At 41.5% G+C, this 23793-nt stretch overlaps 2 protein-coding genes across 4 annotated transcripts in view; one reads left to right on the top strand and one right to left on the bottom strand.

The window, feature by feature from the left end:
• The window catches only part of DOCK8 (dedicator of cytokinesis 8), a 138513-nt gene that overhangs the window by 71427 nt on the left and 43293 nt on the right, over nt 1-23793 (bottom strand). For both annotated transcript variants that reach the window (XM_048849840.2, XM_075128751.1), the window contains 9 exons: nt 22370-22582; nt 21204-21289; nt 19267-19333; nt 18408-18557; nt 17615-17695; nt 14728-14887; nt 13933-14072; nt 13598-13691; nt 11855-12017 (listed from right to left, as the gene is read on the bottom strand). In XM_048849840.2, the coding sequence (XP_048705797.1) occupies nt 11855-12017; nt 13598-13691; nt 13933-14072; nt 14728-14887; nt 17615-17695; nt 18408-18557; nt 19267-19333; nt 21204-21289; nt 22370-22582 (1154 nt within the window). The remainder of the gene's footprint in view (nt 1-11854; nt 12018-13597; nt 13692-13932; nt 14073-14727; nt 14888-17614; nt 17696-18407; nt 18558-19266; nt 19334-21203; nt 21290-22369; nt 22583-23793) is intronic.
• LOC125636560 (angiopoietin-related protein 3-like) overlaps nt 819-23793 on the top strand; it is a 33481-nt gene continuing 10506 nt past the window's right edge. The window contains exons 1-3 of one of the 2 annotated variants that reach the window (XM_048849842.2): nt 821-1417; nt 1979-2089; nt 2791-10044. In XM_048849842.2, the coding sequence (XP_048705799.1) occupies nt 923-1417; nt 1979-2089; nt 2791-2904 (720 nt within the window). In that variant the 5' untranslated portion in view covers nt 821-922 and the 3' untranslated portion in view covers nt 2905-10044. Of the gene's footprint in view, nt 1418-1978; nt 2090-2790; nt 10045-23793 lie in introns of those variants that run through there. The other variant, XM_048849841.2, reaches the window with a different exon arrangement.

Raw genomic sequence — 23793 nt, 5'->3', positions numbered from 1 at the left:
GGAGATCCAGAAGGAAGGCTCATTCACACTTGTGCAAGGGACACAATGGGAGATGCTAATGTTTCAAGTACCATTAAAACCTGATATCCACAGGATAAGCCAGGAGTAAGGCCTGCTCTCTAACTCGACCCCAAAGTACATTGACCCAAGGGCCTTCTGTGAGTATTAGAAAAAAAGGGAATGGGGAATTTCATGGACTTGTACAGGGACAATGTTTGTGGAACCACAACTTTCCTGTTCATTCCGTGATCCTAGGATCTAGGTTCTCTCCAACTGCACTAGCAGAAGGGTTGATCTACTTCCAAATCTAATCGTATTAAATCTTTATTAATGAACTAACGGGTTAAATTTCTGATGATCATTAACTCTAGGCTTTAACATACAGCAGACAATATGCTTGAAAGATAACAAAAGAAGTTTCTTGAAAATGTTCCTTAAATAGCCCTCATTTCTGATACTGTTGATAATTATGAGGAGATTATTTTGGCCTCGTAAATTTAATAAATAGCACTATCCTTGTTGGTACATGACATTTAATGTAATCTAGTACTTCCCAAAATACTGATAACATGTTCCTGTGTAGTCATATGTATTAAGTGATATGATACATCATCTCACGTGCTTCAATATCTTCTTTTTCCCAGGATGTTTTTGATTGATATAATTTCAATGCAAAATATTTTGGAATTTAAAGCATACACTCATCACTAAACCTCCAGCTCCCAGTATTTAAACAGCTGCACTTCTACTGCAATAGGAAGTTAGGGGTTAACCTGTGGAATTTGAAAATACTTTGCTCTAATTGTTGATCGCATTCACATTTTCTCCCACTGTGCTGGGACCTTCAAAGTGGTCCATTTGGAAACTTTTCTTAGACCAGGCTGGCAGATCTGTAGGAGGCTAAAAATCTTTACAAATTGCAATGCACAAAATATCTGTTTTGGTCCTCCTGAGTATTGCACATTCTCTAAACACTGTAACCAAAGGCAACTATGCATCAAGCAAGAAAGAAATGCAAGGTGCCCACTTTCATTATTCCAGCGAGGAAATCCATGTGCTCTCTCAAGGTGTCCTGAAGCTTGGAGCTGGGTTAAAGGAGCAGGTTGACCATACTAAAGAGAAAATTACCTACATCTTTCAACAGCTCAACATTTTTAACAACTCCTTGATAGAATTACTAGAGCAGGTCAGCCTAAATAAGAGGCTGAGAAATGGTCTTATGGAGAAAACTCAGCAACTTGAAACTAGGAACCAAGTTCTGGGCAGGCTCTCTGCAGAGCTCCAGAACCAACTTGCTGAAGTGATGCATTACAGAATGACTTTCAACACCAGGCTGGAATTTTTAGAGGAGAAGATAGAGAATGCCCTAAATTACAAGACTAACACCAGTACTTCAGTGAGTATGACTGACATTATGGTAAGTACCGGAGTTTTTAACACCTGATCTTCTTAATCTATCTTTTAGCATGATTATTTATTCACTTATAGTGATTCTCAGTAAAAGTGGACACTAGACATAGGACTTTTTTTTTAATCCATAAATCTATTACCATATGAGCTGAAAACAGGCTTGTCTGTTTTGCTCTGCATTTTTTTCTTTATTTAAGACTTATGTGGTTACATGTAAGCTCTTCCGGGTCTGAGCTGTCTTTATTTTTGTTCACTGTATAGCTTGATAATTACTAATTATTATTCAAAAACTGTAGTGGTGAATTCATTTACCACATACAATTAAAAGTGGGACAAAACCTGCAGTCCTTATTCAGGCAAAACTCTTATTGGTTTAATTGAGAATTTTACCTGCATGGGGACTACAAGATTTGCCTCTAAAAATAATGTTCTGCTCTAGTTCTGATCATTCCTCCAGCTAAAAAAAAGATGCCCCAGTATTTTGCAACCAAACCTTGGAACACATTCAAAGATTTTTGCAGCTTCAAAGTCATCTTTTCTTTTCTCCCCTCCTCCCCCTTCTTCCTAGTCTTTTGTGCACACTCAAAGCGTAAGAATTGATGAGTTGCTTACCGAAGTGGAGCTGCAGCAAGACCGAATTAGTGTACAAGATGCACTCATTCAAAAGTTGCTGAAAAAGGTAGGCTTTTCATATCGTTTTTTCCCCATTCGCCTTTTCACTGCGGGCCTGTGTTTTGAGTTTGGAAGACTACAGTGATCCACTGAACTGGTAACATTATTATTATTTATTTGTATTGTGGTAGCACCTAGGAAGCCATCATACTAGGTGCTGTACAAACACTATAAAATGAGGGTCCCGGCCTCAAGGGCTTTTCCTGTTACAGGGGGAAACAGTGGGGATATGTTTTTTCCTAAAAGGTAGATGAAAGACCAGAGATCCGCCAAAATTCTTGGCACCAGGAGTTGGAAATTCAAACAATGACAGTACTAATACCTGGCACTAATCTTCTAAGTACTGTATAAATATCATCAACCTGTGTCACATTCCTGCATGGCAGGAATTTTACCAATGGGATACAGCCACTCACCCACAGCTATGCAGGGAGTCAGTAGCAAAGCTGGTTTTAGAATTCAAGGGTAAAGGGCTGCAGTCTAATGTCACAACATTCTGCCTGCCCAAAGAATGGAGATGCGTACTTGTTGATTAATGGAATCATTTGATTCCTATGCATCTCTGGAAGACTGATGCTCACTTTAGTTCCTATAGAAAGAAAAACTTGTGATTTCCCTGTATACTTTATAAATGACTTGCATTAAGTTTCTGTAATTCTCTCTTTCATTTTTAACCACATTGCACTGTTGTTACTTTTTGCTACACAGGTTAGGCCAAAAATTAAACTAGCCAGACAGCCAAAGACCAACGGAATGAGGAAGAAAATAGCAGATTCTTCTGAGAGGCAGAACACAACATTATCAGCACATGAGAGTATATGAAAGACAATCACAGGATTAAAATATTTTACCAGTGATCTATGCAGTGTAAGTGCAGATATGCTACTAGGATTTCTATCTTGATTAGATGGCTAACATGCAAGAAAGCTAGAGGCTGTCTTGGTCAATAGTTTTTATCTTTTAACAAACTGTATGGCCAAGGTGCTGAAAAGTTTTTCAAAAATATTGTTATTGTAGCGTGAATATGACAGCTACCAACTAGCTTGCTCCTAACAGAAATTTTGTAGATCCGCAAACACTAGTTACAAAGCAAATATTTTAAGATAAAATATTTAATTAATATTTTAATATTAAAAAGAATGAGCGAAAACATTTTTAGAGCAGTGCATCTGAGTTTAAAAAAAGTGTTTTTAGACATTTCTTAGAACTATACTTTATCATGAAGTTTATGGAAATCCATGTTTTATTCAGTTTCTCAGCTGACTGATTGGACTGCACAGGGATCGTCATGCCATATGGTATATAGTTCACCAGTTGTATATTACATAACTAATGCAATTTGTTCTGGCATGTTGGGTGTAATGCATCAGTTGAAAGCACTGTGATACACAAGCTATATGCAGGCGGGATGCTTGTGCCACTAGATTGCTGATTGCTAGACTTTCATTTTTTCATGGTTTGTGTTATGTTAAGTAACATATAATAGAATTCATTATTTTTTTATTTTAGCACCAAAAAAAAAAAAAATGCACAGCAACTTCCGGAAACCTTACAAGCAGGCATGTGTGTGCACACGCACACATAGTCACACCCCCACTGAACACAAGTGGGGACTGGCTGGACCTACTCCTGGATAGTAAAAACAAGAAGTGGGATATTGTGTCATATCCCCTCTGCCAAAAGCAGTGGCTTAAGCACTGTTCTTTCCTGAGATCTATAAAGAAGCAGAGAGGTAGTAAGACAGACAAACATAAATGGGGCCTCTGATGGCAGGATCTCTGAGTGCAATACATCAGCAGGGACCACATTCTTAAACAAAGAGAAATGAAGTTGGGCAATTTAAACCCCTTGGAAAGAAAAACAAACCAATGCAGTGCTAGAATCCACAGAACTGGTGCACAAATAAAGGAACGGGGAGGGGGCAATCTCTACCCCAGAGAGCAACTGTGAAACTGTTAGCATGGTGAGATGCCCTGCCCCAGAAGTATGACACAAGTAGGGCAGCTGTGCTCATAAGGCCCCCCACCAACCCAAGTATGCTAACACTGCATGTAGTGTCTGAGAGAAATCCCTCTAATACAGGAACTTGGAGTGTGGGCCAGAGCACAGAAAAGTTCACCCAGAGCCAAGTATCAGCAAAAGCGATTGCATCACCAACCTAAAATGTGAGCAAAGCAATGGAAGCTGTGAAGGTACAACACTCCCTGCTCCTCCCCTTAGATCTCAAGTGTAGCATGAGCACAAGGGAGTAGTGAAAAATCTTACCTCTCCACAGTTAAAATAAATAAGTGGTTAGCATGTGAGCAAAACATGACAGCAATGGGGACCATTATGAATGAATTACCTTTTCTTCCAGACTAGACAGAACCATTACTCCTAAAAGCAGAAGCCAAGCAGAGGCTGGGTCTAGAAACTCTCTCCCAAGCACAGGGGATCACAACACCCGAGAACACTAATTAGCAGCTTCAATAAAAATACCAAAACCGAGAGTTTCTTTCAAAACCCTTAAAAACAAAAGCCTAACACTTCCTGTATCAAAAGCAGGACTGTGTCTGTTTTAGCTTAGTGACTGTTGAAGCAAATCACTACGCTCTAGATCCAAAATTTTACTCTGGAAGGGTGCAGGATCACTTTCATTTACATTTCATGGAGTGAAAAATTTATACATTTAAACAACATGATTTAGGCCTTTTTTTTTTTTTTTTGCTGTTTAGAACAGAAAAAAGTTACTGAAATAAATAAATCTTCAGTTGTCTTGTCATTCAGTGTGAAACTACATTTATTAAGGAAACACAGGTATACAACGAAAGGGAGTGCTCTGTTTCACAGTGCTGTGATCTCACTAGTGTAAACCGGGAATAATAAAGGAATGGCATTCCGCCAGTATAAAAACTAGCATAAGCAAAATCAAAGTCAGGTCCACAGTCTATAACAAAGATTCTGCCTCTGCTGTTAAACTAGAAAAATCCACTTTTCAGAAAAGCAAGATATTTCTTGTCATCTATGAAAGCTTTTGTGCTGGTAGAAAAGGACCTTCAGCATGTGTGATGGGATTTGGATTTATAGAGCCCACACTAGATGAGGAAGGCACTGGAAGGATCCTGTGTGCAGGGCTAGCCCTGCCCCTCTGGCCTTGTCAATCACCTATGGTAGGGAGGAGGCCTTTAAAAAGGAGGAAACTACAGTCAGCTGGGGAAAGAGGTCATCTTGAGCAGGAGAATCATAGAATCATAGAATATCAGGGTTGGAAGGGACCTCAGGAAGTCATCTAGTCCAACCCCCTGCTCAAAGCAGGACCAATCCCCAACTAATTCATCCCAGCCAGGCCTTTGTCAAGCCTGACCTTAAAAACCTATAAGGAAGGATATTCCACCACCTCCCTAGGAAACACATTTCAGTGCTTCACCACCCTCCTAGTGAAAAAGTTTTTCCTAATATCCAACCTAAACCTCCCACTGCAACTTGAGACTATTACTCTTTGTACTGTCATCTGCTACCACTGAGAACAGTCTTGATCCATCCCCTTTGAAACCCCCTTTCAGGTAGTTGAAAGCAGCTATCAAATCCCCCCTCATTCTTCTCTTCTGCAGACTAAACAATCCCAGTTCCCTCAGCCTCTCTTCATAAGTCATGTGTTCCAGTCCCCTAGTCATTTTTGTTGCCCTCCGCTGGACGCTTTCTAGTTTTTCCACATCTTTCTTGTAATGTGGGGCCCAAAACTGGACACAGTACTCCAGATGAGGCCTCACCAGTGTCGAATAGAGGGGAACGATCACGTCCCTTGATCTGCTGGCAATGCCCCTACTTATACAACCCAAAATGCCATTGGCCTTCTTGGCAACAAGGGCACACTGTTGACTCGTATCCAGCTTCTCGTCCACTGTACCCCCTTGGTCCTTTTCCGCAGGACGGCTGCCTAGCCATTCGGCCCCTAGTCTGTAGCAGTGCAGGAGATTCTTCCATCCTAAGTGCAGGACTCTGCACTTGTCCTTGTTGAGCCTCATCAGATTTCTTTTGGCCCAATCCTCTAATTTGTCTAGGTCCCTCTGTATCCTATCCCTACCCTCCAGTGTATCTATCACTCCTCCCAGTTTAGTGTCATCTGCAAACTGGAGACTTCAGGAGCAACTCCTGGAGCCATGGGGGAACTCTCATCAAGGAGGAAATCTCCACCCCGACCCTACGGGAAGTGTGGTGAACTCCCAGGGAAAGCCTGACAGAGTGAGCCCGATTCAGCAGCCAGGCCAGAGGGATTCCTTGAAAACCACTACACAGATGCTGTACTGTTAGCACTAATGTTGGCCCTTTTCCCCTTTGAGGGGCTCTGGGAAGAAGTTATTCTCAGGTGCACGGGGGCATTTAACTTTCCTTTAGATCCCCCATCAGAAGGGCTTTAAGAAGGCCCACAAAGGGCAGGCCCACTTGAGGCCTGTGCAGGAGGCACCTAGTGTCACTGACTGGGCATGGCCAGGCTTCCTCCATTTTGGAGAAAAAGCTACGGGGGACTCTTTTACAAGTATGTCATAAAAATAAACCTAAATTTGGGAATCTACTACTTGACCTAGAACTTTGCAAAAAGTCCATTGACCCATCAGAGACAGGGTATTTCATTGATGGTTCCATCCTGCACACATACAGGCAGACTTCAAATTTACCAGCTTATCACTGTAAAAAACTTCCATTCGCTTGTGTACTTTATCCAAATAAATATTCTCTTTGTATCACTATTTCCACCTCTGTCCAGGGTAACGTGCTAATAAAGGATACAAATAATTATCCCCTAAAATTATATTCTGTTATAAGTCCATAGCACTAGGGTATAAAGCTGGCATCGTGTTTTTTGGTTGGTTGGTTTTGTTGGCTAGTATCTGTGAGTTTAAAGATTTGATGTTACTCGTGCTAATTTGTATTTGCCCTTCTAATTGTATAACCACTTGAGTTATAGAAATATTTGAATGAAATGCTGCAAATTGAAAAAAAGAAATTCATTTCCATCCTCTTTCACTCATGCTTAAGACACTGCAACTTTCCTCATTAAAATGCTTCTGGGTCTACAGTGAAGAAACTGCACCCTCAAGTGGCTGAACAGCACAGATACACAGTAATTATACTGGAATAACGACACTCCTAAAGCATTTTTACTGCTAAAATAGCTCCACCAAAACCACTTACTGAGGGTTAATTTTCCTACTCCCGTGAAATTTTAAATCTTTACAATGAGATCAGTCACACGTCTCTTCATCCTTCAGCATTCCTTACAAATTAAGGGCCAAAATTCTCCTCTCGGTTATACCAGTGCAGCCCCACTGAAGTCCTTGGGGTTGTTCTTGGAACAATGAGAGGAGGCTTTCCCCCCATGTAATTAATCTGCAATCATGCAGCCTGATCCTGGGGAGTGCTGAGTGCCCTCACTTCCCACTGGAGTTGAGAGTACTCAGTACTTGCAGAAGTAACCCTAAGAAATCTATGCCAAGGCCTTATAAACTGACATGGGTTTCAAAAAGGGTCATTTTGTGTGAATGAGTTTCTTACATTGCAGATTTCCAAGCTTGAGTTCTCTCTTATTCATCTGTCTTTGAGCACAAGTATGTGTGGAATGGGTCCTCAACAATTTGAGTCAGGGCCCTACCAAATTCACTGCCATGAAAAATGCATCACCAACTGTGAAATCTGGTCTCCCCCCATGAAATCTGGTCTTTTGTGCACTTTTACCCTAGCATATACAGACCAGCATTTCTCAGACAGGGGGTCGTGACCCAAAAGGAAATTGCGGGGGGGTTGCAAGGTTATTGTGTGTTGGGGGGTCATGGTATTGCCACCTTTACTTCTGCGCTGCCTTCAGAGCTGGCCAGCTGGAGAGCAGCGGCTGTTGGCCAGGTGGCCAGCTCTGAAGGCAGCACCCAGCCAACAGCACCGCAGAAGTAAGGGTGGCGATACCATACCATGCCACCCTTACTTCTGCGCTGCTGCCTTCAGAGCCAAAGGCCCAGCTCCGAAGGAAGCAGTGCAGAAGTAAGGCTGGCAATACCTTACCATGCCATCCTCACTTCTGCGCTGCTATTGGTGGCGGTGTTCAGAGCCAGGCTCCCGGCCAGCAGCCGCCGCTCTCCAGCCACCCAGCTCTGAAGGCAGCGCCGCCGCCAGCAAGAGCAACACAGAAGTAAGGGTGGTAATACCGAGACCCCCCTACAATAACCTTGTGACCCACCCCCTCAAAACTCCCTTTTGGGTCAGGCCACCTAAAGTAACAACAGATTGAAATATATGACATCATGACATTTATTATTTTTAAACCCTATGACTATGAAATTGACCAAAACAGACTCTGAATTTGGTAGGGCCCTAATTATAGGGTAACAATAAGAAGGGTAGTCTTCTAGTTAAGACATTGGACTGGATTCATGAGATCTGGCTCAGTTTCTGACTCTGATGCAGACTTCCTGTATGACTCTGGGTAAATCACTTAATCTCCCTGTGATTTATGGCTCATTGACACTGGGAACCTGCACTGGCATAGCTACATTGTTCAGGGGTGTGAAAAATACACAAACCCTGAGTGATTTAGTTAAGCTGACCTAATCCCCAGCAAAGATAGCACTATGTAGATGGAAGAATTCTTCCGTCAACCTAGCTACCGCCTTTCAGGGAAGTGGATTAACTACCCCGATGGGAGAACCCCTAGTAGTATCACTGCAGCATTGCAAGTGTAGACAAGTCCTCAGTTTTCCATCTATAAAATGATGGAAATCTCTTCTATCCTTTGTCTGTCTTCACTATCTAGATTGCAATGTCTTTGTGGCAGGGATTGTCTCTCAGTATGTGTAAGAACAATGCCCAGTACAATGATGCTCACCCCAATCTGAGTGGGGGCCTCTGGGTGCTACTGTAATACAAATAAACAAAACAACAATACTAAATAACAATGAACTATTACTCTTATGTTTTCACCCATCCCCTCTCTCATACGATTCAATTCAGCTAAAGACAAGGATCAGTACAAATGTAGATATTAAATATCAGTTAATTAACTAGGTTACTTAACGTACTTTGGCAAGAGACAAACGCCAATCTCAGACTGTGACCTTGTCTACATAGATTTCTTAGGGTTAAGTTCTACCTGGCCTTTGTTCACCCTCTCCCGCCTTCAGAGAACATGGGCCTCTGCCACTCTCCTTCAAAAAGTTATTAAACTTCCTATTTCTTTATTCAGCTTCTTTTCTCCCTGTGACTCAGGAACCGCTGGTTGCCAACTGGCAGAGGCCAGAGGGGATGCATAGGTCTTTGCAGGGATTCCCTGGGTCAGATATATGCATATTAAGTTCACCAAAGGGTGTCATGTAAGGTCTTTATCAAGAGCCAGTAGCCCACTGGTTGTCATAACCATTCTGAAATGTACATACAGATAGTATTGCAGGAGTTAAGCATCTATACTGGAAATTATGTTCTCAAAACCCTGGAGTTAAGGTAGTTATTCAGAGGCAACAGGTTCCTTTTGAGCATGAGATAGCAAATGCTTCTCTCCCCATCTGTCTCACAATGGAAGCTTAGTTGCATACAGAACCAGATGCTGATTAAAAGATTGTAAAGTGAACAAGAGAGGGAGGCCTGAGGAGAAAAAAAAAAACAATCAGCAGAGGGTGTCCTGGTTATAAAAAAGAACAAAGGACTGTCCTGATAGTACCAAGGGTACCAAGAAACACCCTGCATCTTTCACCGAGGAGGCAAGCGGACAGTGGAACTTGCCACATGAAAGGGTGATCACAGCTAAGTCCGGCTGCAAGATGCTGGGAGGACTTTGGGTGAGCATTGCTCTATAAAACAGAGAAATACCTACTTAATTAAGTCTAGGCTCTAGAATGCACGTAAGCTTTTTATTTTACATGTAATCCTTTGTTTTCAGTACTTCTACTTGCTCTTACTCGAATCCCTGTACTTTTTAAAATAAACTGCTATTTGTTTTCACTATACTCTTATTTAAATTCTGTGTGTTAAGCGGAGCAGTGATCAGAGCTGCAACTGGTAAGCCAGGGTGCATTGGTACTTTGGGAACCGCTCATCTGGGAATATAGAAGAACAGGGGCTGGGCACGCCAAGGAGATGCTGGGGGTTGGAGTGTGCCTATAGCTAACCTGTAGATAGAGTGTGGGGCCTGTGGAAGCTTGGAAGGAAGGGCTTGTGTTGCCTGTGACCAATGGAGTCAGAGAGCTGACCCACAGCAGGCAGAGACAAGGCTTCCTCATGCTAAGGAGAGGTGGTAGTGAGGTGTCTCACAACCCTGGTGTGACAGAGTGCAGGCAATGGAAAGGTGAACCTGCACTCGGATCACTTAGAGGCCAACTAGTTCCCCAGAGACAGCTGACTGAGGTAATTAGAGAAGCAGGCTGGTGGGCTGGGTGAGATACAGAGCCAATTAGCCCATCAGCCCCAGTCTGATAAAGAGGCACAGGAAGGAAATGCAGAGGGGAGTGAGAGTGGGGAACAGGGCTAGCTGAGCCCAGAGACCTCAGGGAAGGGAGACCTCTGTTCCCCTCAGGTCCTGAGGAGAGGGCCAAAAGCGCGAAAGATATTTCAAACAGACTGGTGCACGGGGACTGTACTGGTGGAGAGCACTCAAAAATAAATGATGCTATGACTGCACAATGAGTAGATTCTGGGCACAATCTGTGGGGCAAGAAGGCTGGAGTGAAGATGCACCTTGTGATACCTGGGTACCCCCAGGAAGCATCACACTCCCTGACTCATTTGTGATAGTCACATCTCCCCTGCTAATCAAACTGGCCCTGCTGTCCAAGTCCCAGTCCCGTACAGTATGCTCTGCTGTTGATTTTTTAAAAAAAATCTGCAATACATTCTCTCTTCCTTTCATCAAATTTCAAAAACAAATACAAATATTAGAACTAAAACTGTACATAATCCCAGAACATTCCTTGAGCCACAAATCTCCAGCCTGTGTATTATTAGCATTACCATATGGTACATCAGTGTGTTGAAGAATATTCCCTTGATATTCATAGCTCATTTGGGATTAATGTGTTGCCAGGCTAGTAAGAAATGATGGAACCTGTTTTGATTTGTACTCTTTAGAACGTCTACCTTTTTAAATCAGTCAGAAAAGACTAATACATTTTGCGAAGTGATATAAGAAGGGATCTTATTCATGGAGTAGACAGAGCAATAAACTGCATCTTTGGGTAGTTAGATGACACATGGCAACTACAAAAGCTGTTCAGTACAAATATGCTCCAATGCTGTGAATGTTACTCCTATTATATGACAAGATAAAGGATACAACAAAATCACAAATGAAAATATAATTAGTCTTGCATCATGAGTGTTTTAAAATTCTAGGCCTCTGTTCTCCAGGGATGTCTGTGGGATTTTATAGTTAGAAAAAGAGACTGGGAGTCAGAACTCCAAAGCTAAGATTTTTAAACATGGGTGCCTAAAGTTAGGTTCCTAAATTCATATATAAGCAGCTATGTAAAGTTGTCTGAGTACCTACTGAAGTCAATGAGAGCTGCTGGTTCCTCAACCCTTTTGAAACACTTTGCTCAGGACATTTACAATTGGACTGGAGAACATACTGCAGAACATATAGTAGGGATCCGATCTTGTATTGGGTAATGAGATTAAAGAATGGTTGTACCTTTACAGGCTTCGATAACCTAACATGCTTTTCAATTTCTAGTTTCTATGAATCGGAGAAAAATTATACCATAATCATTTTTGGAATATGGGTTTAACAGTTTTCAAAAAAATCCATTTTTCTTACCTATAAACAGTGTGGGGAACATATACTTCTCGAACTGGAAACTCCAAAATCTCTTTCTGAGGACGGCTGCGGTTTTCAGGAAATGGTTTCACTTGTAATAACTCAGGGGTGAGACAGCAACTGAGGACTTCTGAAGCTGGGGAGATCTCCAATTTAAGTAATCCTTAAAAAAATTACATGAAAGCTCAGCCTATCATTAAAAATAATAAGAAGAATAAAACTAAACCAAATATGCATAAGGTCAAAAGAAGTAACTAGGAAATAGGAATTTGGGTTTTTAGTTTGAGGGCTGCAGAAGAAAGAAATTTTGGTTGGAGAAAGTATTTTATCTGGATACACAGGGAAGTAACCCACATAGATCCCTACACATCAAGATAAAATCTCTCTTCAGGTTTCATCAGCATCATCACAGTAAATCCAAAAGGGACATGGCCTCTTTGCAGGTTGAGCACTTCCCAGATTGATCTCTGGGCAGGTCCTAAAGGTGATCTCACTGGATATTCAATTTATGACCATCACTGGCGATCTTATCATGCCATTGAAGCTTTTGGCACCCACATTATCCCCATCCACGTAGTGGCATTCCTTGGCACACACACTTTGGAATTTGTTGGTCTTCCAGTCTAATAATATGTCCTTATCAAGAAAGTCACCCATACTGAACAAGTTCTGATGGAGGTGATTTCTGGATTCAGCTTCAATTATCCTAATTTCTGATCTTGTCCTGACACTTAATATATGGAGCAGCTGATAAAGACAACAAGACTCTTTGCACATTCACATGTAGACAGGAAGGAAGGGATACCATACGCTGAGTTGACTTTCTAGTCTCACCCATGCAAAAAGGATAACATTTGTTAAGGATTTAAATTGGAAATAAAGTAGTGATGCTCTCTAGTTTTGTGCACAAAGCAAGCACTGCCTTATTTAAGATAGTAAAATGAGGTGCAGATCTTCAGAATATGATTTTCCATATTTTTTCTTGCTTGCTGTGACCATCAGTGAAATTGTTAATCATGGTAACATTTAAATTGTCATAATTAAACTTAATATTTAATACTCTATTGAGGTGAATGGGGGCAGTTCACACCTCCCAGAGCTGCTCTTTCAGGCTGTATACAGACCCAGGCAGTCATTCCTGCACTGGTTACATTCTGTTCACTTTTTAGAGGTTTTCTTAGCAACCACAAGGGCTAGAGACATAATGTATCGTAAATGAAAGCTTAGAATCTGGAGCTCAAGGAAGCCATCACAAAAAAGCACGAGCTAGTCAAGCTTTTGTGAGAAGCCAAATTCAGTCTCTCCCTCTGCTTAATTAACACTGAGTCAATTAAAAGGAAAAGAGAGTAAACATTTTAATCACCCAACCCAATCTCTGATCCCCATTCTAACAAGGTATTAGGGAATCAGTAAGGATCTTGAGATTCTGCTTTAATCCCATTCTCCTCAAAAACTTCAGGTAAAACCAAAAAACGGAATGAACGCTTTGTAAATTATTGATGAAAATGAACTAATTTAGAATATAAAACTAACTATAAATCTCTGTTTGCCAGGGATGAACAAATTAGCAGGTCAAAAATGGCTGGCTTGATGAAGTCATTAATAAAATAAAGACATTCCCTCATAACACAATTTATAGCCCTAAAAACCACGGGGATAATTACACAGGAGGGCTGAGATTTTCATTGGCATTTACTGGAGTTAAGTGCCTATTTCGCATCCCATCCTAAACACACTCCATACCTGGGATGGACTTCACTCTTCTCTGCAAGGAAGAAGATCTCTTGTAGTCAGTTAAAAATTTGAATAGGTCTTCGTCACTAAGTCGGTCTCCTTCCTGTCAGCAGAAAGACAAATTAATTCTGCTATAAGGGTGCATAGTATTGTTACCTACTTTCATGAATTAGATATGTCTGCAAAACAAAGAGTGAGTAGGTAACTCTGTGTTTTGTATGAATTAACCTTTTGTTCCCCAGTTACAACACTGAGCAGAATTTTTTCAATTCAGTTTACTTTAGTTCATGTTTACCAGCACAATATAAAACTCCACACACTCTAAAATAAAGAGCATACTGTACCTGTTTTATAAAGGTGTTGACAGTCAGAGTGGTCGCTTTGAAGTTTGACACAGCATAACTGTCCTCTGAATTGAGGCTCCTCTCAGAAAGTCTTCTACCTTGGAGCATCATCGTTCTTCTGTCACCAGTAGTTCCTTTCCCTTCAAGCGTAAATTACATTTAAAAAAATTCATCTTCTTTTGTGTCAGTATAAAGTCTACCATAAAGCATGACAAATATACCTGAATTTAGTCCTAAAATGCCACAAGCACCGTGTGATCTCAGGGGAACAACAAAAGACCTTAACTTTGCATTTTCCATCAACTCAGTGTAAAGCTATGTAAAAAAATGTAGTAAGTGCAGTATTTATTCTGTTGAGCGAATATCATTGCTGCTGCTGCACGATGCTATTGGTTTCTTTAGCCCATAGCATGACAGGAAGTGGGGCAATCTGGTGTGTGCTGGTTGTTGGATTGGGCCTTCTATTCACTGTGGAAGACTTAAAAGGATTGATCTTCCAGCAACGTAAATCAAGAGTAACGCCACTAAAGTCAATGGGATTCCACTGCCATAACACTGGTGTAGAATCAAAGTCAGGGCTAGAATGCGTGCAGTGGGAATATGTAGATCATGCATTTAGGGGGCTCCAGCTGACGAGCATGGCAACTTGTGAGTATTATGGGGGAAAGGAAGGGAAAGCTGAGCAGTTCTTAACTACAAAACTGTTGTCAAGAGAATGCTCTTGACACATTGGTACCCTATTAACATTGCTACTAAAGCTTCACATTGCATTGATTAGAATATTAAAACTATTACCATTTAAACTTTCTGCTTCAGACATTTCTCTTTCAAGCATTGAAAAGTTAAAGAAATTGGTTAAGCTTATGGGAGCCCAGGCGAAAGGCATCCGGTATTTCCCCAAACGCTGACAGAAGGACTCAGCTTGGGCTTTCAGTTTCTCAACCTTTTCTTTGCTCTAAAATAAAGAAAGGAAAATACAACATATTAAAAGGCCTAAATTTGACTATGACTATGTGAAGGCAATTTTCACTGTGTATGCTCAGCCTCCTTCAATTCTGCTTATACAGGACCCAATGCAATGACTACTGAAGTCAAGGGGAGTCCATATCATTGTACGAGGCACATATTATACAAGGTCAGCTCGAGTACATGCAACTGCAAAGACGGTTTCTCTCTTTCTGGATGAAATTCATCTTTGTGAAGAGAGCCACCTAAAGGCTTAGACATCACTTAAGTCAACTTACATCCTCAAAAATGGGACTTACGTGTTGCATAGGCCTTTTACTGACCCTCTGCACAGGGGTGAGCTTCCTCCTCTGTCTCTGAAGAGCTCACTACCATGGTATCTGGGAGGTAGTGTGGTGCAGGCAACTCACATCACATAAAGTAGGTTACTGGACTGTAGTCAGATTACAACTGCTTTCATGTGGCCACTGACCAGGTCCAAATTTGAACTAGTGACCAGAAGTACAAGATAAAGTCCCCCCCATAAAGCCGAGTAAATAGTACCCATTATATAAAGAGTCAGTAATTATATATTTACAGTTGAGTGTATAATATGCATTCTTGATATTCACCATAACAAGTCAATAGATGTCATTGTTATATATATTCTGAACAGTTTCATCATAATTATAACTGCTCTTTGTCTGAAATTGACGTTCGAAGGCTACGCCAGCTAGGGGCGTGATCCCCTGCTCATGTACACCTACTCATGCTCGCTTTCATTGAGCTAGTGTGAGTATACCTAGCAGCGTAGCTGCAGGAGAACGGGTCGTGGCAGGGGGGCACAGCTTGGCTATGCTGGGTACATATCCACCAATTTCAGGCCATGTCTCTGCTGTCCCTACCCCGGCTACTGCAGCTATGCTCTGACAGCAGAACCTCAGTGCTACAAACACCTCAGGAATGGAGGTTGTTCGTAACTCTGAACAAAACGTTATGGTTACTGTCATAAATATAAAGGGAAGGGTAAACCCCTTTGAAATCCCTCCTGGCCAGGGGAAAGCTCCTCTCACCTGTAAAGGGTTAAGAAGCTAAAGGTAACCTCGCTGGCACCTGACCAAAATGACCAATGAGGAGACAAGATACTTTCAAAAGCTGGGAGGAGGGAGAGAAACAAAGGGTCTGTGTCTGTCGGTATGCTGCTCTTGCCAGGGACAGAACAGGAATGGAGTCTTAGAACTTTTAGTAAGTAATCTAGCTAGGTATGTGTTAGATTATGATTTCTTTAAATGGCTGAGAAAAGAATTGTGCTGAATAGAATAACTATTTCTGTCTATGTATCTTTTTTGGAACTTAAGGTTTTGCCTAGAGGGGTTCTCTATGTTTTTGAATCTAATTACCCTGTAAGATATCTACCATCCTGATTTTACAGGGGGGATTTCTTTATTTCTATTTACTTCTATTTTTTATTAAAAGTCTTCTTGTAAAAAACTGAATGCTTTTTCATTGTTCTCAGATCCAAGGGTTTGGGTCTGTGGTCACCTATGCAAATTGGTGAGGCTTTTTATCCAACATTTCCCAGGAAAGGCGGGGTGCAAGTGTTGGGAGGATTGTTCATTGTTCTTAAGATCCAAGGGTCTGGGTCTGTAGTCACCTAGGCAAATTGGTGAGGCTTTTTACCAAACCTTGTCCAGGAAGTGGGGTGCAAGGTTTTGGGAAGTATTTTGGGGGGAAAGACGCGTCCAAACAGCTCTTCCCCAGTAACCAGTATTAGTTTGGTGGTGGTAGCGGCCAGTCCAAGGATAACGGGTGTAATATTTTGTACCTTGGGGAAGTTTTGACCTAAGCTGGTAAAGATAAGCTTAGGAGGTTTTTCATGCAGGTCCCCACATCTGTACCCTAGAGTTCAGAGTGGGGGAGGAACCTTGACAGTTGCTCTTTCAAAAGTTTACAACTGAACATTGACTTAATACAGCTTTGAAACTGTACTATGCAGAAGAAAAATGCTGCTTTGAACCATCTTAATTTAAATGAAACAAGCACAGAAACAGTTCCCTTGCCTTGCCAATTTTTTTTTAAACTTTCCCTTTATTTTTTTAGTAGTTTACATTTAACACATTACTGTACTGTATGTGCTTCTTTTTTTGGTCTTGGCTGACGACTGATTACTTACTTCTGGTTCCAAATGAGGTGTGTGGCTGACTGGTCCGTTTGTAACTCTGAAGTTCTACTATATTTCTATTCATGCTAACTCAGTGAGAGCTAGCACAAATATTTGCACCCCTACTCACAGAGCAGACATAACCTAATGGTAAGATACCTTTAGAAATCCAGGAAACATTATCATTCCCCTTCTGAGAGGTAAATAATGATTAACTGAACCAGTAAAGAGACATCTGATGAGATGGTGCCTAACTGCCCACATATACAAATCGATGATTTACACACACAAATCAGTGGTTTGTGTCCACACATGGTGCAAATATTTGTGCCAGCCAAACTTTGAAAATTCAGCCCCTGGTTGTTTAACATTGCTCAAAAAACTTTCCAGTTATTGATTTCAGAAGAAGCAAACAATAAAAACATACATCATCTTCTTACGATTTTTTTAGCCATTCACATGAACCAGGATTCCATTAATTGTTTTGCAGATTCTAATTGCAATATCAATTCTCCTTATGTCACCCCCGCCCCCCACTTTGTTAGAATTTAACAGTCTTGACAGTATCATACTTACCTTTCCACCCTCACTTTCTTTTAGAACCATGTAGGGTTCGGCACAGTCTCCAATTTCTCCTTGCTGGAGGACTTTTTCAATCTATCACAATATAGTAAAAGCATGAAAGCCATAAAAGGAAAACATATATGAAGAAAAATACAATCTTTTGTTTTTGCTTCTCTGTAAGTATGAAAGAGCTGGGCTATTTCACAAGGTTAGCCCAGTACTAATACTATTCATAAATTAAACAAATACATAATATAAAATGCCTGTGATTTTCTCTGTGGAATAATCCATCATAGTAATTCTCCCAGCTCCAAATCAGTGCTTAATAAGGAAGCAAAAAGAGTGTCACTGTATGTGTACTGAACCAGGGAAAAGCTAGTGTATCCTAAATGAAAAAAACAGCTCATACCAACCTCATCTGAGAGTTGAAAAAATACATAAACACACCAAATCAACACTAACTGGTAATTCACTGAAAGCACTAACTGTAATTCAAAATCAAATGGCTTATTTCGTTTTGTTCTTAAATTTCTCTTGGACAGTGGCACAGAAAGCTATTAACATTTATAGGAGCAGTACACTGAGCAGCAATATAACTGTCAGTTGGTGTGACAGAGATGTCAATAGATTCCTACTCCTGTGATACCAGTGTTATCAGAAGATCTCTAAACAACTAAGCAACAAGAAATTCTTGTTGGTTATTACTACCCTCTCTGAAAACTTCATCTTCACGAACCCAAACCATAGCTATAGTCAGAAAACATGAATTAGAAACCAACAGAATGATACAGCCATTGCTACATACCTTTACTACTAGGTAGATATCAGAAGACGGGTAAGTGATAGAAAATACTGCAGATCTTGCCTGACTAGATGAGTCAATGCAGAGGGTGTGAGATCGTAAGAATCCTTTGAACTGTTCTGAATTCAGGTCACAATGAAAATTTTCAGAGATCTTTAAAACCACAAAAAACAAAATTCCCATATAGTTATTTGTTATAATCCATTGCAAAGCAAAAGTGTATCAAAGGATAAAACATGAGAACATAAGAAGATAAGATACAAAAAGAGTTAAAAAAGCAGTAGCTAGAACTGCAAAATCAATATGGAAATGCAAGTTTGTACGCATGTAAAATTCCTGTTGATTTAAATGGATACAGGATTAGACCATTATTCCACAAAGTGCTGAGCACCCCTAAGCTTAATGGGCCCAGTGAAGTTGAGACCACTCAGCACCTCACAGCGGACTCAATATATTTCAGGACTAGGTCCTTAATTTTTCACAGTGAAACCAGTTTTGCAAAGAGGGGTTCTGTAAAGAGGAGATCATAAATAGCCACAGAACACATTTTTGTGCAACGTGCTCCATGTAAATTGAAGATCATCTGCTGCAAGCATTTCATACACGTGAATTCCAGCTGAACAAGCACAACAGCAGATTTTTACCATACTTCCTATAAAGCAGGGTAAATTGCCCAGTTTTGGCAACATACCATAAATTGTAACTTCAAAAGACAAGTCACAAAAGAATAATATGAAGTACAGAGCCAAATGTCCCAGCATTTTCAAATTTCAATGAAATTCAGCTGAAAAAAGAACAGACTGTTATTAGCCAGTACATTATTAATGTTTTGTTATTGTCCTTCCCTCTGCTCTGCCCTTACCTTTTTCCTTTCTTTTACATCATAGAGGGCTATGCATGCAAACAATGGTTCTATTTCTATATCAAATCTGTTGAGGAGAGAGACACAGAACATTAATACTTCATTCTTGTGACTGTGCTTATTCAAAAGTAAAGGCTCTATTTTAGCTGCTGGTTTCTTTATGAGGAAAGGAGAGACGGGCATGAGACACAAAGTTTAGATCCAGATCCCAGCTCTCCCAAACTTTGGGAGATCTGTGGGTCTGGGATTTTTTTAACCTTTAGAAAGACAAGGTACCTGGTTCTCTTGTCTGTTAAATCTGCTTTGCACTCAGATGGCATTTTCTGCCTGGTGAAGGATTCCTCCAGTGTGGGAGACTCCTCCTTCAGTGGCACATTGATTCCTAACCCACCCCAACTCCCAGCCTCTGGTGTAAGAGATGTGCCTGGAAGAAAGGGGGCATGGGCAGAGCATTCCTACACCCTGATGATCCCTGACTGCCACAACAGCTTTGGGGGCTGTTGGCAGCTGGACAGTTTACAGTGACTTTGAGGTTGCTGTCAACTAAGCATGCAGGACCGATTCTTGTTGGTCTGATGTTGTGGGAAGATGTGATTAAGTTTCATTTTCACCTAGGCTAATGTCATTAATTTAACTCAGTGTTAATCCCTATGGATATTAGTCACATCTCTGAAGATCTGGTTCATCTTCAAATAAGAGGGTCTGGGATGACGCAATCATGACTCTTGCCATGCTGAAATGGCATTTGGCAGGACTTTCACATTCACTATTTCTTGAAATTAACAATCATTTCTGAAGTAATGTCCTCTAGTAATATGTAGGTGCACACACAGATGACTTGCAGAGGAGCAGGAGAGAAATTGCTATCTGCTTGTACTTTCTCATGTTTTCAGAAAAACAATCATAGCCATGAATAACAAAAATTAGCACATTCCTGGCACAGATTGCTTCCCTATTTAAAAAAATCCAATAACACACACACACAAAGACCAATGAGTTTGCTCTTATTACATAGTTTGGGTGGTTTTTCCTCACACTGTCTCCTTGACAGTCTGAACATTTCTTTAACCACAGATGGACAATTTTTTTACAAGTATCAGCGTAAGAAAGAACAAGGAATCCAAATGGACCTTTGACATTAAAGATGTCTTATAATGGGTGCTGGTGAAATATATTCCAACTGATATACAATGTGACAGGGCCGGGCCAGATGGCTATAGGAGAGTAATAGAAGGCAGATATATTAGCCCCAGGCTAAGTAGATCCCTTTTCCCTGGGTATGGTAACAGGAAAGGTTCCAGAACAATCAGGAACCTTCTGGAGACAATTAAGACAGGCTGATTAGAACACCTGCAGCCAATCAAGAACCTGCTAGAATCAATTAAGGCAGGCTAATCAGGGCACCTGGGTTTTTAAAAAAGGAGCTCACTTCAGTTTGTGGTGTGCGTGTGAGGAGCTGAAAGCAAGAGGCACTAGGAGCTGAGAGGGAGAACGCGGACTGTTGGAGGACTGAGGAGTACAAGCATTATCAGAGACCAGGAGGAAGGTCCTATGGTGAGGATAAAGAAGGTGTTGGGAGGAGGCCATGGGGAAGTAGCCCAGGGAGTTGTAGCTGTCACACAGCTGTTCCAGGAGGCACTCTAGACAGTTGCATTCCACAGGGCCCCGGGCTGGAACCCGGAGTAGAGGGCGGGCCTGGGTTCCCCCCAAATCCTCCCAACTCCTGGTCAGACACAGGAGTCGTCGACCTGGACTGTGGGTTCAGAAAAACGGCCAAGCTGAGGGCTGCCGTGAAGCTCCAAGGCGAGCAAATCCACCAATAAGCGCAAGACCCACCAAGGCAGAGCAGGGACTTTGTCACCACAAGTTTTCTACACCACAAAAGAATAAGCATGTGATGGTCACATGAATCCTGAGAGAAATAGAAAGACACTTACTTCAGTGTTTGCAGCTTCACCAAAATCCTGTTGCCCAGATGTTCCTTTGGGCAGTCGGGAACTGGTCGTATCTCCACTGCATCCTCCTATTATTAACCACATTATTAGGCACTTATTAATTACATATGGAACCCTTACTCAGTGTAACCAGACAATTACTATAAACAAACTGATTGCAATGTATTGCCTTAATTGAAGAGTGTTCCCCCTCACAAGGAGAAAAGTAAAAGCTGACATTTAATTTGGGGCTGGAACCCACTTCTATTCTGTGTTTGTACAGTGTCTAGTAAAATGGGGTCAAAAATAATAAATTTAAACAGATTTGGACTTTTGACCACAATGCCTGTATTTTCCACACAAACCATTTAAAATAAACGGGGCCACATGGTAGCATTCCCACCCTGATCCTAGCACAAAACACATCCAAACATCCTCTTCCATGGCTGTAAGAGAGTTGAAGACATTATCGTCACTGCAAAATAAGATGTGATTTTCAAATCAGGAGAGCTATCTCGATGCAAAATCCTAATGGAGACAAGGCACAAGTAGTTTTTAACCTAGATGAAGCTAATCAAGGTTGATACCTTTTTGCTCTGAAGACACAACCTAATCTTCAGTGGACTTTTTTTTAAACCTCCTGTTAACTGTTCACCTATTAATGGGAGGTACCTAACACATCTGTAAAGGGCTAGAGTGGACGCTCCCCACACATTTGTGCCCCTAGAGTAAAGAATGTTTGTAGCCTTCTATACTGGGGTGAATTTCACTGGTCCTTAATGCTTCAGCTGGTATCACACATACCCTATCCCATGTGGAAGTTAAGGGATGGGTGAATCAAATTTTGATTTAATTAATATGCTAAATACAGCCAAATATTTACTTACAGTCAGACCCCAACAGCCGTATACAAAATGTCATCTGAATATCAGCCCATAGCTCATCCCTAGGGAAAGTGCCCCCTCTGAATAAGGAGCAGACATTGTAACTGTGTAGCCAGAGAGGCCTGTGGAGCTTCCTTGGATCAGCAGACTGAGAGGCCATTACCTTCTGCAGGGGGCTCTAATTCCCATATTTATTAGTGTCAGAAGAAACTAATACACTTTTTAAGATTTTCTATCCAAAAATGTGAGACTCAAACGCACATGTTGAAAGTTCTCAGAGCTCACCTCGTCTGTGGCTGGGTAGAGGGCAAAGAGCTCGGCATGCCTATTGGCTCGCCGTGCTTCTTCGTTCTGCCTTTCAAAGTCCTCCACACTAACATGCTGCAGCAGATTTTCCAGCCGTGGATCGGGCTGCAGGGTGCGAGGATTAAAGTCACACGATGTCAGGGTGGTTTGTCCGGTCTCATCACAGAGTACATTTAAGGGCCTGGGATCTGCCTGTTGGAGAGAGACACAAGACTGAAATCTCTAACAAAAAAGGATAACTTGGACACTGGAGCTACTCAGAGCTTGTTTTTACTTGGGGTTATCCTCTTTCAAATATTTCCTCAAACTCACCCATGCTGCTAGGCGTATATCACATTTGGTGATAGGTAGGCAGACAGCGTGCTATCCATGGCTGACGACATGACTTGGTCCTCTCTGTTTCCTTGTACTCTGCACTTGCTGTCTCTCATAATAGGCTTAGATTATAAACTCTTTGGGGAAGGGGCAGTGATTTTGTTATGTGTTTGTACAGTGCCGAACACAACAGGGCCTCAATTCTTGACGGGGACCTCTAGGTGCTACCACAAATAATAGATAATAATACATTAAAGTTACTTCATAAAATTGATCTATTATGCATTACTGAAGACTTTTAGACCACTTTGTATCATTTAGATTTCTTTGCACTGTGGCTGGGAGTTACAGTGTGAGATTGGAGCTGTACCGGGTATGGTGACACTAGTACTCATGAGCTGGCACTACTGTTTAAAGGACCCCAAGTAAAAACTCCTGTTGTGTAGTTGGGTTTGCCGCTAGAGTTGGGATAGTGGTGAAGAAGCCAGGCTGCGTGCCTCTTCTTCTCCAGTCCTGCTTCTGGAGGGGAGTTGGGAGGATTGGGCCATGAGTTACCTTCCTCATTGGTCCCAAAGTTCAAGAGAGGGAGTAATGGGATAGGAGTTGCCTCAGTCCTCAGTCCCACTGCTAGGAATGGAGGGGAAGATCCAGCTGCAGTTTACCTCTCCCTCCAGTCCCACTCAAAAGTTTGGAAGTGTGAGGGAAGTCAGCTCATGAGTTGCTGAGACTATATTGGACCCAAAAGACTAGTGATCTAGGCAGTTCCTTGTTTAACTTGACTCTGTGCTCAAGAAGGATGACAGGATGGTAAAAAATGGTGGAAGAGAGTTCTCTGTGCTCACTTTTGAAAACAGAAAGGAATCAGGTAATTGCACAGGTGAGAACAACAACAGTAATATGGTTTGTATTCCATAACTTCAACTACACCGGTCCAGATTTATCCCAGGTCAATGTCAGCAGCTGCTCAGGACCTTGGCGGAAGCCACCTCTGCAACATAATGTCTCCAAGGAGGGGGGCAACTAAAGCACTAAATCCTTCCCTTCTCCATCACCCTAGCTGGAGGCCAGCCCAGTCCAAAATGTGACAG

The sequence above is a fragment of the Caretta caretta genome, chromosome 5, assembly GCF_965140235.1.
Source record: "Caretta caretta isolate rCarCar2 chromosome 5, rCarCar1.hap1, whole genome shotgun sequence".
Taxonomy (NCBI): domain Eukaryota; kingdom Metazoa; phylum Chordata; order Testudines; family Cheloniidae; genus Caretta; species Caretta caretta.
Note: the sequence above shows the minus strand (reverse complement) of the source record. Positions and strands in the feature narration are given on the sequence as shown.